This window comes from Balaenoptera ricei, chromosome X, assembly GCF_028023285.1.
Source record: "Balaenoptera ricei isolate mBalRic1 chromosome X, mBalRic1.hap2, whole genome shotgun sequence".
NCBI classification, from domain to species: Eukaryota; Metazoa; Chordata; class Mammalia; order Artiodactyla; family Balaenopteridae; genus Balaenoptera; species Balaenoptera ricei.
The window spans coordinates 15680066-15692833 of NC_082660.1; the positions used below are offsets into that span (position 1 = coordinate 15680066).

General features: G+C 42.7%; 1 protein-coding gene across 2 annotated transcripts in view; it reads left to right on the top strand.

The window, feature by feature from the left end:
* Positions 1-12768, top strand: part of CDKL5 (cyclin dependent kinase like 5) — a 188626-nt gene that overhangs the window by 158812 nt on the left and 17046 nt on the right. For both annotated transcript variants that reach the window (XM_059910711.1, XM_059910712.1), the window contains exons 12-14: positions 4738-5704; positions 10462-10563; positions 10850-10955. In XM_059910711.1, the coding sequence (XP_059766694.1) occupies positions 4738-5704; positions 10462-10563; positions 10850-10955 (1175 nt within the window). The remainder of the gene's footprint in view (positions 1-4737; positions 5705-10461; positions 10564-10849; positions 10956-12768) is intronic.

Genomic DNA, 12768 nt, shown 5'->3' on the forward strand with positions numbered 1-12768 from the left:
TAGATAGTGATTAAAATTGATGCTTTCTAATGTAATTTTCAGCATGATCTTTAAAAAAACATTTATTTCCTAGGGAGGGGGGGAGCAAGGAGGGGCACAAGGAGTTGGACCCTGCAATCAGGTTCTCTCTCCAAAAGTGACATTCCTTAATTCTGATGGCTGCATTTTCAGGGGCAGTGTCCTTCCTCTCCTTGTCTTCCTTCCTCTTCCAAGAAGCTGGTCTTGTCATCTAGCATTGCTTAAATTATGGAAGATAGGAAATAGTTTCTCTTATCTACTATTAGAAGAGAAGTAGAAAACAATAATTCTTAATATGAAGCTTTTCTTTTTTTTTTTTTTATAGGGAGCATTTTCTTTTTTCAAATTTTATTTATTTATTTTATTTATGGCTGTGTTGGGTCTTCGTTTCTGTGCGAGGGCTCTCTCCAGTTGTGGCAAGCAGGGGCCACTCTTCATCGCGGTGCGCGGGCCTCTCACCATTGCGGCCTCTCCTGCCGCGGAGCACAGGCTCCAGACGCGCAGGCTCAGTAGTTGTGGCTCACGGGCCCAGCCGCTCCGCGGCATGCGGGATCCTCCCAGACCAGGACTCGAACCTGTGTGCCCTGCACTGGCAGGCAGATTCTCAACCACTGCGCCACCAGGGAAGCCCTGAAGCTTTTCTTATATAAGTTTTTTCCCATGTCCCCCCTTCCTGTCCACATAGAACAATTATTTTTAACCAATTGGAATTTTGAAAGCTTAAGACGTGGTACTTTTTAGATCTGTGAGTGCATCTATGAATAAGCAATAACCATTTACCCTGTATTTTCTCTGCGTAACTGCGATGGTGTGATTGTGTTTTATAGCTGTTCTCTATTTAAAATGAGTGGTTTGGTCATTGTTTCCCTCACATCTTATAAAACATTCTTACCTGTTTGTTTTCAAGGAGGCCTGGGAGATTCAAATTCAAATTCTATTTCACCAAGTTTGTGTTCACTTTGTTGTCAGTTTCCATGAGATCGGTGCACTAAGGCAAGGACTAGTATTCATCTTTCAGTTGCTCCTTTGAGTTTAGGAGGTTCACATTATGCCTGTGTCTTATCTGGGGTCACTCCCAGTTCAGGTGCTTTTGTCTCCCTTCTACCTTGATTGTCACTTGACTCCTCTAGTTTACATTTGCAAAGAAAAAGGATCTTGATAGAAAGTTCAGTAGACTGATGATAAATTTTTAATTTGTGCTGTAGTGATTGGTGGTATAACCATACCATAAAAGGAGGCCTGTGTGTTCGTTCTGTAATGACTCACTTGGGAGAAATCCCCATGGGGGTCCATGGCTCTCCTTGAGAACCCTCTTCAGTGATCTGTCAAGGAGGATGTGTGTGGCCATGAGGATACGGCTCATATGGGTTCTTGAGGAGTCCTACAAAATCCCCTTTTGAAGCAGATGAGAATAAAAATTATAAGTAAATAAAAATCTCTGGAAGAATTTGTTTTCAGGTCTTGACACTGTATTAAATATATTAAGGAAACAGTCCTAAATGGTTTCTCTAGGAAAGAAACCATTAGCTCAGTTTACACGTATCTGGAAATATTTCTACTCCACGCTTGCCTATGGTCCATATTTCCTCCATGGAAGCTCTTGTTGGGGACACTAATTCCGCACAAACCATGGCTCCGTTGGACTTCCTAGCACCATTGTAGAGATGTTCAGGGCACCATATTGTGTTGGTGCCCTGCCTTGTCCCTGAGACACACCAGTATCCTCATACACATATCCTCACACAGCCTGTCTTCTGTCTTCCACGTTCATGTCTCTGTAGGAGAGGCAGTGGACCCTGCATTACCTAGCCCTTGCCTAAGTCTCCTTCAGACTCTCCTGAGGTTCTGCTCACCTTGGACATGGTGGGATGGTGCTTCATCCTGCCACACAGTGCCCTCTCAGCAGTCCTGCTTCGCCAGTCTTCCCCATAAAAATGTAGTTTTGCGTCTTTGATGTTTGGTTTGAAAAGTTATTTTAACTAGAAATTAACCATCTATTTATCCATCCTGCCAACCATTTAAGAAGGGTTTATATATAAAATCCTCTTAAGTGGTTGGCAGTTTAACACAGATTCCTTACAGTTGTATGTCAAAGAGATCTATGGAATTTCCAAAGCAGTTTTTTATTGTCCTTTGGCAGAGCTCCAATTTGAAGACAATATGATGCCCTTTCTATGAAGGAGTTGCGTGCAGAGCTCAGTGGCTTCAGGTTAATACCGAGACAGAAACTTTCAGAATAGCGGTTTAGGCACTTTGTACATTTATGGGAAACCTAACTCTGTGACAAATGTTTCCACCTTAACTTTATAGCCTCTCTTTTCACATTAGAAAGTATATCTTATGTTACTATGAATATGTTCTTCCTAACGTACGTAGGTTTGTGCTCCACATTGAGAGCAGTGTTTCCAAGAGTTTCAAAAGCTCTAGCAGGTATCTTCACTCTTCTCTACCTTTCTCTGGATGTTCTCTTTGGAGCTTTGGACATTTCACAACGTCTGCATGAGTTATCTCTGCGATTACCCTCTCTAGGCCTGAAGGAGAAAGGGGAGGAAATAGGGTCGTGAGGGTCCAGGGGAGCCAGGCAGGGGAAACTGTCCTGTGGGAGCTGTAATCTAGAGGCACAGCTATGATCTGAGTCAGGGAGCCACTGCCGGGGGAGACAGCCCCCAGCCCCTTGCACTGCTAAGCCCAACTGGGAGTTAGGTGACAAGGGAGGCTGGGTGACACTCTGTAGTGTTGGGTTCCCCAGACCCAGGATGGGGCAGAGAGGAATGGAGAATGGATTGGGGGTTGGGCACGTGGGGAATAACCAACACACTTAGTCAGATCTATTTATGAGTGAGACTGTCTATCATCATTTGGGTTTTTTGAGAAGTTGCTGAGATATTTTAGTTACCAGGATATAAGTTGACAAACAACTCTAATGGTTTAAAACCTGAGATGAGGACTATCCTCTATAGATCTGGAGATAGACTCTGTTAACATCATTTAACAGAAAGTGAAACTTTCCTTTCTTTGTAATTTCTTTCTGGGTCTGGGGTCTGCCATTTAGTTAGCTCATATTTTTCTTTTTTAAACAAAATTCACATTTATTTAGGTTGAAATAAACTATACAGAATTGATTTTCTTCACCCAAAATAACAGCAATATTTTCTGTATTATTCCTAGATAAACCATAAAATACTTATTTTTGTAGGTTTTCTAGGTTTTGCTTGTAAATCAAGATGAGGCAGTAGATACGGTCATGGAAAAAGACAGAAGAAAACAGACAAATCAGTTGTCAGTATCCATGGCCTCTGAACCTGTCAGTTAGCTCATATTTAAGTGACCTTATTTAATGTTGCAATTTTTGTGACCCGATTGGGAGAGATATTAGTAAGTGCGTTTTGGAGATGAGGCCTTCCACACTATTACAGGCATGCTTGATATCAGATACTTTTTAACACTCCTCTGAAAGGTAGGAGGAAAGGATGAGGGCCTAAGGGCCCTTTGATGCCTGAACGAGTGGATTCTCATAGAGAAAATAGGAAGGCATAGTTTCACAGATTACCACTCTACAGGGGAAAAAAAATGTGACTATTCCTCTAATTAGTGTGCAATGGGAACAAAACTCTCCCAGATCAAACCGTCTTTAGCAATAGCAATATATGCAGCAAATTTTTTGGAATGCATAGTAAAAAGGGAATTGTGTAAGTTATTGTTCATTTAAAAGCATTCTTACCTATCTCAAACCACAATTTGGTCCTTTAAATAGTTACAGTAGAACAAACTGACCTTGCTGCGATGTCAGCTTCAGCTTTCAAATAGAGGACAGGGTTTTCCTCAGGATTTATATTTTGTATTTTAAACCAAGTAGGAAATGAAGCTTTCAGTCCTAAAGATTTCAGTCCAAAGGAAGCCTCAGCCCATTTGGAATAATGAAGTGTGAAATGAAGAAGAGAATAAATTGTGTCTTTTGGAGAGAAATTACCTGTTTAGATCCCTGTGATCCAGTTAGAGACATGCTCCTGTTTAGTGTACAGGAGGTATCTGACACTGACATGCCCCGAGTATTGCCGCTTCTCTAATACATAAACGTTGATCATCATGTTTTCCAACAAACCTCACTAGGCGGTTCACACGTCTTTTCAGAGTATCATTTTCTTTTCTTGAGTACCTTGGTAGAATTCTCATTCGTTGATTATACAGGCTAAAGACAAAAGAGACATTGGTGCTTGTGTGTGTGTGCTGTGAGTGTGTATCTCTGAGGCAGGCTGTGAGTTTTACGAATAAAAACGAAGTTCAAGGAACACAGTGATCTGCAGGTCTCAGTGTCTCCTTCTGATGTTCAAGCAGAGAAAGAGTTATAAAGAGTTTGCGTATAGCTCAGCCCTCTTCTTCTTTGCAGGCTTTCTATAGCACACACCCATGTGAGCACCAACATAGCAAAAGCAAGTTTGCCCAGATTATCAGTTAGAAGCTGTGTTGGCAGTAAGTTAGCTGAGCATTTAAGAATGCCAAAGCGCTTCATCAGGACCAGTGCTTTGTGGCAGAGTGACTTGATCTAAGCAACTTACTTCTTATTGATAGATTACGTGTTATTTATAGTCATATGTTTGCGAGAGTTACTGTTTTTAGTCTTTGCAGTGTTTTAGATATTTGTTCTTTTTTGTTTTAATGATACTTTTTGTGCGTCTGCTCTTGAGGGAAACTGATATACTTCTTTCGTTTTTGACATAGAAACCAAGCCAGCAAAAGTGCGGCTTTGCAGTCTCATCACAGATCTAACAGCAAGGACATCCAGAACCTAGGTGTGGGTCTGCCCCGGGCTGACGAAGGTCTTCCTGCCAACGAAAGCTTCCTGAACGGAAACCTTGCTGGAGCTACTCTTAGTCCCATGCACACCAAAACCTACCAAGCGGGCAGCCAGCCTGGGTCTGCCAGCAAAGATCTGACCAACAACAACATACCACACCTTCTCAGCCCAAAAGAAGCCAAATCAAAGACAGAGTTTGATTTTAATATTGACCCAAAGCCTTCGGAAGGCCCGGGCACGAAGTACCTCAAGTCAAGCAGCAGATCTCAGCAGAACCGGCACTCATTTATGGAAAGTTCTCAGAGCAAAGCCGGGACGCTGCAGCCCAGTGAAAAGCAGAGTCGGCATAGCTACATCGACACCATTCCCCAGTCCTCTAGGAGTCCTTCCTATAGGACCAAGGCCAAAAGCCATGGGGCATTGAGTGACTCCAAGTCTGTGAGCAACCTTTCCGAAGCCAGGGCCCAGATCACAGAGTCCAGTACCAGTAGGTACTTCCCATCCAGCTGTTTGGACTTGAACTCTCCCACCAGCCCGACCCTCACCAGGCACAGCGACACAAGAACTTTGCTCAGCCCCTCGGGGAGAAATAACCGAAGTGAGGGCACTCTTGACTCACGCCGAACCACAACCAGGCATTCTAAGACGATGGAGGAGTTGAAGCTGCCCGAACACATGGACAGCAGCCATTCCCATTCACTGTCTGCGCCTCATGAATCTTTTTCGTATGGGCTTGGCTACACCAGCCCCTTCTCCTCCCAGCAGCGTCCACACAGGCATTCCATGTATGTGACCCGGGACAAAGTGAGAGCCAAAGGCTTGGACGGAAGCTTGAGCGTAGGGCAAGGGATGGCGGCCAGAGCCAACAGCCTGCAGCTCTTATCACCTCAGGTACAACTTAGGACCTTGACCAGATCTGTCGGCTCATCATGGGAAGGTGGTGCAGGGATGTGATGGGGTCAGTGTGCAGTTGTCCCTACTGCAGGAGGTCATACTTTCTTGATAGGACACATTTAAGGAAGCAATATTTGAAGGACTAATCTGTTAAAACATTTTTTTTTAGTTTTTTAAGCTAATTGTTGAGTACTCAACACAGAAAGCTTGTTTTTCAGAATCTGTTTCCTTTCTTAAATGTTCCTTTCTGGCATATTTTGTTCATATTTTGTCCTATTTTTTTTCATTTATTTTTTATTGAAGTATAGTTGAATTACAATGTGTTAATTATTGCTGTACAGCAAAGTGACTCAGTTATACATACATATACATTCTTTTTCATATTCTTTTCCATTATGGTTTATCACAGGATATTGAATATAGTTCCCTGTGCTGTACAGTAGGACCTTGTTGTTTATCCATTCTGTATATACCAGTTTGCATCTGCTAATCCCAAACTCCAAATCCAACCCTCTCTCACCTCCCTCCCCCTTGGCAACCACCAGTCTGTCCTCTATGTCCCTGATTTTGTTTCTGTTTCATAGATAGGTTCATTTTTGTCATATTTTAGATTCCACATGTAAGTGATATCATATGGTATTTGTCTTTCTCCTTCTGACTTACTTCACTTAATATGATACTCTCTGGTTGCATCCATGTTGCTGCAAATGGCATTATTTCATTCTTTTTTATGGCTGAGTAGTATTCCATTGTATATATGTACCGCATCTTCTTTATCCATTCATCTGTCGATAGACATTTAGGTTGTTTCCATGTCTTGGCTATTGTGAATAGTGCTGCTGTGAACATATGGGTGCATGTATCTTTTTGGATTAGAGTTTTGTCTGTATACGTGCCCAGGAGTGGGATTGCTGGATCATATGGTAATTCTATTTTTACTTTTCTGAGGAACCTCCATACTGTTTTCCACAGTGGCTGCACCAACTTACATTCCCAGTAACAGTGTAGGAGGGTTCCCTTTTCTCCACACCCTCTCCAGCATTTGTTATTTGTAGACTTTTTATTGATGGCCATTCTGACCGACATGAGGTGGTACCTAATTGTAGCTTTGATTTGCATTAGAGAATCCTATTTTGATTTATTACAGAATTCATCAGCTATATGGGTTAGTTTTTAATTTTCTCAAAATTCATTGTGAATTCATGGGTATTTTCTCTAATCTCTCCAAACCACATTTGCTTAAATCAAACCCTTTTGCTAATACCTTACTCGATATCTTAACTGAATTGAAAAGTTTTAAATTTATCCAGAACTATAGGTAAATATAACTTCAGGCCAGGATAAATGCTAATTTTCAGTCTTTTGGGTTGTTTTTAAATCTCAAGGCAATGTTTTTAGCATAATGCTCCCTCTATCTTATTGATCTTCAGACTCTAGAACTGACACTAACCTGTTTAAAAGAAGCAGCATTCTTGTAACAGAACACATATTTTTTTTTTTTTTCAGAACACATATTTTTAAAATTATATTTTTGTGATATGAAACATTCACCTGCATCAAAGAAATGAAGGTGGAGAAAAACCAGTGTTAGAAGACGGAAAGACTGTCATGTAGGAAAAGTACTCTCCTTTTAGAGGATACAAAAATTGGTTCATCAGCGTGTGTCAGAGCTCCAGAAAATAAGATGGTCTGTGCAGTGGGAAGCTTAGCAAGATGAGTGCTGGGGAGGGGGAGACTGTCAGTAACTGAGCAGTTGGTGTAGCAAAGCAGCTAAGATCTTGAGCTGGAAAGCCAGGCAGATCTTGAGCTGGAAAGCCAGGCAGCCAGTCCTGCAGTGTGCTTCGAACTCTGTAAATTTGGGGAAGTAATATAATCTTTCTGTGCCTTGATTCCTCATCTGAGTGTTATTGTGAGGATTAAACATGGTGTATAAAGCACTGTGTGCCCTATGCCGGGCACAGAGTAAATGTCTTCGTTGTTGCTACTGCTTCTGGGATGATGGGGGCTGTTCTTTAGACACCGAATACCTTCTCTATGCTGGGTATTCTTGGGCACTCAAAGGAGTCTGAGGCAGGGTTCTTGCTCTTGAGAAATTTATCTTCTCTCAAGGAAGATTAAATTATACATGATAAAAATGAAATAATTAAGAACCAGATTTCTGTGGCACTGCCTATAAAAGGTACTTGAGGACAGGGAGAGATCATTGTGAGCAGGAGCAGTCAGAAATGGCTTTAGGAGCAACTGAAGGTCTTGCTTAGAGCTCAGATGTGGAGAGAGGTTTTGTGGCGAAAGGATGAAGACGTATTCAGGCATTTACTGAGCTAGGCACAATGATAGGCTCTGATGAAAAAGATGTGGTCCCCGTCCTCTTAGAATGTATGGGCTGGAGATGGTGGGATGACACTTGCCAATAGATAGGTGGTAATAATACTGTAAGGCTGCATGCCCACACTGTGCTAGAGCTGTGTGCACCGCAGGGGCAGAGGGGAGTGGCACAGTCCCAGCGGGGGGTTGTAGGAGGCCCCCCAGGGGGCAGGGGTGGAATCTGAGCAGAAACTTCTGAGATGTTGGGGGTTTCACCAGTGGAAGAAAGTAGAGTGGACATCAGGAAAGAGGCTCGAGGGAGGACCAAAAAGGATATCTGGAAGTTAAGGAGGATAATTGAGACCTTAAGTAGCATGGTGAGTTGTGGGATTGCAACTTGGGCCACGTGGCTGGAGTGAAAAAAATGCAAGATTTAGAGTGGCTTTTGCAATAATCCAAGCATGGGGTGAGGAGAATATGTTCTGGACTAAGTCAGTGCCAGTGGGAAGACAGAGAAAGAGTGGGTCTAAAGACGCCTCAGAAGTAGAAACGGGACTTGTGAATTGAAGGATTGAATAAAGAAAAAAGGAAGCCTTCAAGGTTTCTCTTCTAGGATCTCCTTTTCAGAGTAGAAGAGAGGACTTGAAGTCACCTCATTCAACCCCTCTATTGCACAGATGAGCATGCTGAGGCTCTGAGAGGTTGGGTGGATTGCCCAAGTTTACCCAACTAGTTCAGGGTGGAGCTGGGATGCTGAGGCAATGTCCAGGTCCCTAGGCCAGAGCTTTTTGCATCATATCATGCTGACATATTGAGGTTGAAGCGTGACCCTGGGCCCCTGTGCAGAGATGTTCTCCACGAGGTTGGAAAGACTGTCTGGGGCCCAGGTGAGAGGAGGGGTAGGAGATGTCATGACTGGAGTCAGAGCAGTCGTCGGAGGAGCCCCTCTAGAGAGAAGGGATCATTTAGGGCCTAGAAAGATGTCTAGAGTCTGGCAGCTACACATAGATGTTACATGGAGGTCAAAGCCAGTAAAGTGTGTTAGCATTAAGCATAGTGTAAATAGAGAAGAAGTTAAAAAAAAAAAACAAAGAAACTATACCTTGGAAAATGGACAAATGGACTGGCTCTCTGAGAGTGCTAGAGAAAAGGCTTCATGAACATGGTGGAAATAAGCTAATTATAAAACAATAACTGTCGGCTAAACACAGATCCAACTGTTGCTGAATTTTAAGTCCACTTCGGGAAATGCAGTACCAAGCTGCAAGAAAGTACAAGTTTAAAGGCACAAAGATGGCAGATTGGCTTGACAAGTAACTGAAGCTGTGAATAATGGTGGGAATCACTCCCTTGCAAAGTGCTGTAGGCACCTTCAAGAGCAAGGGGACTGGACTGGCTCTGTCGCTTAGAGTTTATGTTCGATGTAGAGGTCTTTGTAAACAATGCAGGTGATAAAATTCAAATGAGATCTTGTCACAAAGTAGAAAGAAGAAAGACTACATTGGATAATTTCCTGCCCAGAATCCTTTCGTAGTACATTTGGGGAGTGAGGGGAAGAAAGAGAAAATCATATTTTAAATTTTAAATAAGCCGTTTTTGACACACCATGTAAGGCTCAAAATAATACTCTTTCTGTGCATAATATACAGATATGCAATTCAGCTAACTCCTCTGAATGGCTTGGTAATTTTATTCCTTAATCTTTTTTTTCTGAGGGTAGAAAATGCTACTTTTCCCCTCAGTGAACACCACTGTGGACCAAGGCTGCTTTTAGCTTGTGACTCACTTCCTTGAGAGAAATAGGTAGTGTCTCCGGAGATGAGTGCTGTCGTGATTATTAAGAAAATACATGAAGTATAAGTACTGTTATCCTAGAGAAGATTAAGACGAGAACTTAAGTACAAAAACTACAGTAGTTAGGGAGTTTTTAAGACAGAAATTATTAAGGGTACTGATTCAATTCCTTGATATATCCAAAGAACGTTTGTTTTCATCTTAATCTGCCATGTAAGTCCTTCATGAAAAATAATTTTGCATCTGTAGTTCTTTTTTGAGAACTCAGCCTAAAATCTGCTAGAGAAATTTTGGATTAACTAACAGAATCTCTATTCTAATTGAGTGCTGCTCAGACCATGACTTTCTATATATTAGGAAGATAATTTTCTTTGTTTTTAATAATTAATTGAACTATTTTCAGAGTAATTCATTCCCTGCTTGCATTAACTTTAATGAGAATTTCACTTTCCATCTGTGTGACACTTGTTTGACTTATTTTACATTCATCAGATGATTCACTCTTTTATGGGACAATTTGTGTTTTAACCAATTCACATTTTTAATTTTAGCCAGTTAAGGTACTGGTTATACCAAATAAAACCCATGGCAATTTAGGTAATTTTCATCCCTAGGAACAGGACACTCTTATAAATCCTTTGAAATTTGACTTCCAGCCCGGAGAGCAACTCCCTCCAGAGATGACTGTGGCACGATCTTCAGTTAAGGAGTCCTCCAGAGAAGGCACCTCTTCATTCCATGCACGGCAGAAGTCTGAGGTCTGAATTTTCTAGAGCTGCTACCTTTTACAGTAGAACATGTCTGTAAAGATTGGTCCCTCAACACCATTACAGTCTATCTTTTAAGATTTATTCGTACCCAATCTCCCACAGATAATTCGAACTGGCTTATAAAGTAAGCAGTTTTCCTCATGCCATAATTCTGAGTTTTCTCTTAAATAGATCCCGGAGTAAATTATAGATCAGTTAGGCACTGTTCTACGTTCACAGGCTATCTCATTATCTCTCTGTTGTTTACTTTTTATAAACCTATTTTTTATCTCAGGGTGGAGCGTATCATGACCCGCACTCTGATGATGGCACTGTCCCCAAAGAAAACAGACACCTGTACAATGATCCTGTTCCGAGGAGAGTTGGCAGCTTCTACCGAGGTAAACCCAGCTCCTAGCACCCATCAGGGTCCTCTCTTCTCTCCCCCTCACTACACATCCAGGCTGCACTCTCCCCTACATTTCACTGCCCTGACTTCCGGTAAGCGTCATTCTTACCTGCACTACTGCCTTCCACCTCGTCTCCCTGCCTTGGTTCCTGCTGTCTTAGTTCAGACCCTTGTGGCTTCTGACTTGGGTACTTTGAGTAGCCTCCCAACTGCTCTCCCTATCTCTAAGGTCACCATCAAAACGGTCCCTGGAATGATCCTTCTGAAGCTGTGTTCTGACCCCACCACTCATTCATTCGATTAAGTCATAACATATGTATTTTAAAATTTATTTATTTTTGGCTGCGTCAGGTCTTAGTTGTGGCATGCGGGATCTTTCTTTGCGGCACGCAGGCTCTTCACTGCGGCGCGGGGGCTTCTCTCTAGTTGTTGCGCGTAGGCTCCAGAGCGCGTGGACTCTGTAGTTGCAGCGCGCAGGCTTAGTTGCCCTGTGGCATGTGTGATCTTAGCTCCCCGACCAGGAATCGAACCTGCGTCCCCTGCATTGGAAGGCGGATTCTTAACCACTGGACCACCGGGGAAGTCCCAAGTCATAAAATATTTATCGATGTCACTTGTATGTCTGACACTTCTAATTTAGAACGTCAGTGAACAAGACAGCCAAAGGTCTCCACCCTCACAGAGCTCACATTCTCATGAGAGAGCAACACTAAATGTAATAATTACATAGAGCAGTAAAAGATAATAAATGCTACAGGGAAAAAAATATAGCAGGGCAATCCATTGCCTCCACCCCAGCCCCAGTCCTCTATCTCTCATCTGCTGAGAGTCCTCTGGCGACTTCACATTGGCATCAGGACAAAATCTGAGTTCCCTAAGATGGCATTCTAGACTTTCTGTGCCCTGGCCCTTGCTATCCTCTCCAGCTCCTCCTCCTCCACTCTGGTGCCCAGCCTGTGGGACTCACACAGGCCGTGCCCTCCTCTGACCTGAATGCAGTACTCCCCCTGCTTGGACAACTTGTTTCTGTCCCTTTTGAGATTCTGCTTTGAGGTCCTCTGCAGTGTGATGGCTTCCCTGCCCACCTAGGTGAAGTGAAGTGTTTCCTCTTTTGTTCCGCCCATGGCCCCCTGTCTCTAACATGACACACACCAACCACATGGTACTGATTCTTTGTTTACATTTCTCTCTCACAAGGTTACAAGGCCCTTTACCTTTTCCTCTTTTACCCTCATTGACTAGCACACTGCCTGGCAGTTTCATAAATATTTGTTGATTGGATGAAAGAAAATCTTCAAGTGTACTTGCATGACCTTAAAAATGTGCTTTGATGTTTGACAACTATAACAGATGTTTCAGTGGCTGAATGGATTTAGGAGAGATTGAGAGAGAAAGGTTTCACCTTTAAGGAGCTATGTAGTAATAGAGTGGGAGCCCCCAGGAATCCCCAGCCCCTAGTGGTGAGACTGGCAGTAAGCCCACTCGGTAAGCCTCCTGAGTCCGTGAGGCTCAGCTTCTCAAAGCCTCCTTCAAGGGTCACCACGACCTTCTACAGCTGCCACATCCACATTGCCCAGCTTCTCGTTATTCTGTTGATCTGGGAGGACAGCTGGAAAGGGCAGGAACTGGGGGGTAACATGGACAACCGCTTGGTCATTTTAACTAGGAACCTGAGCTAAATGAATGCATACAAGTGTTATGCAGGACCTAATGTATATTGAATGATTAGGCTACTCTGTTCCCTCCTAGCCCAACCTTTGAGAAAAGAATAAGGCATTGAATATGCCTTTTGATGCATTTATTAT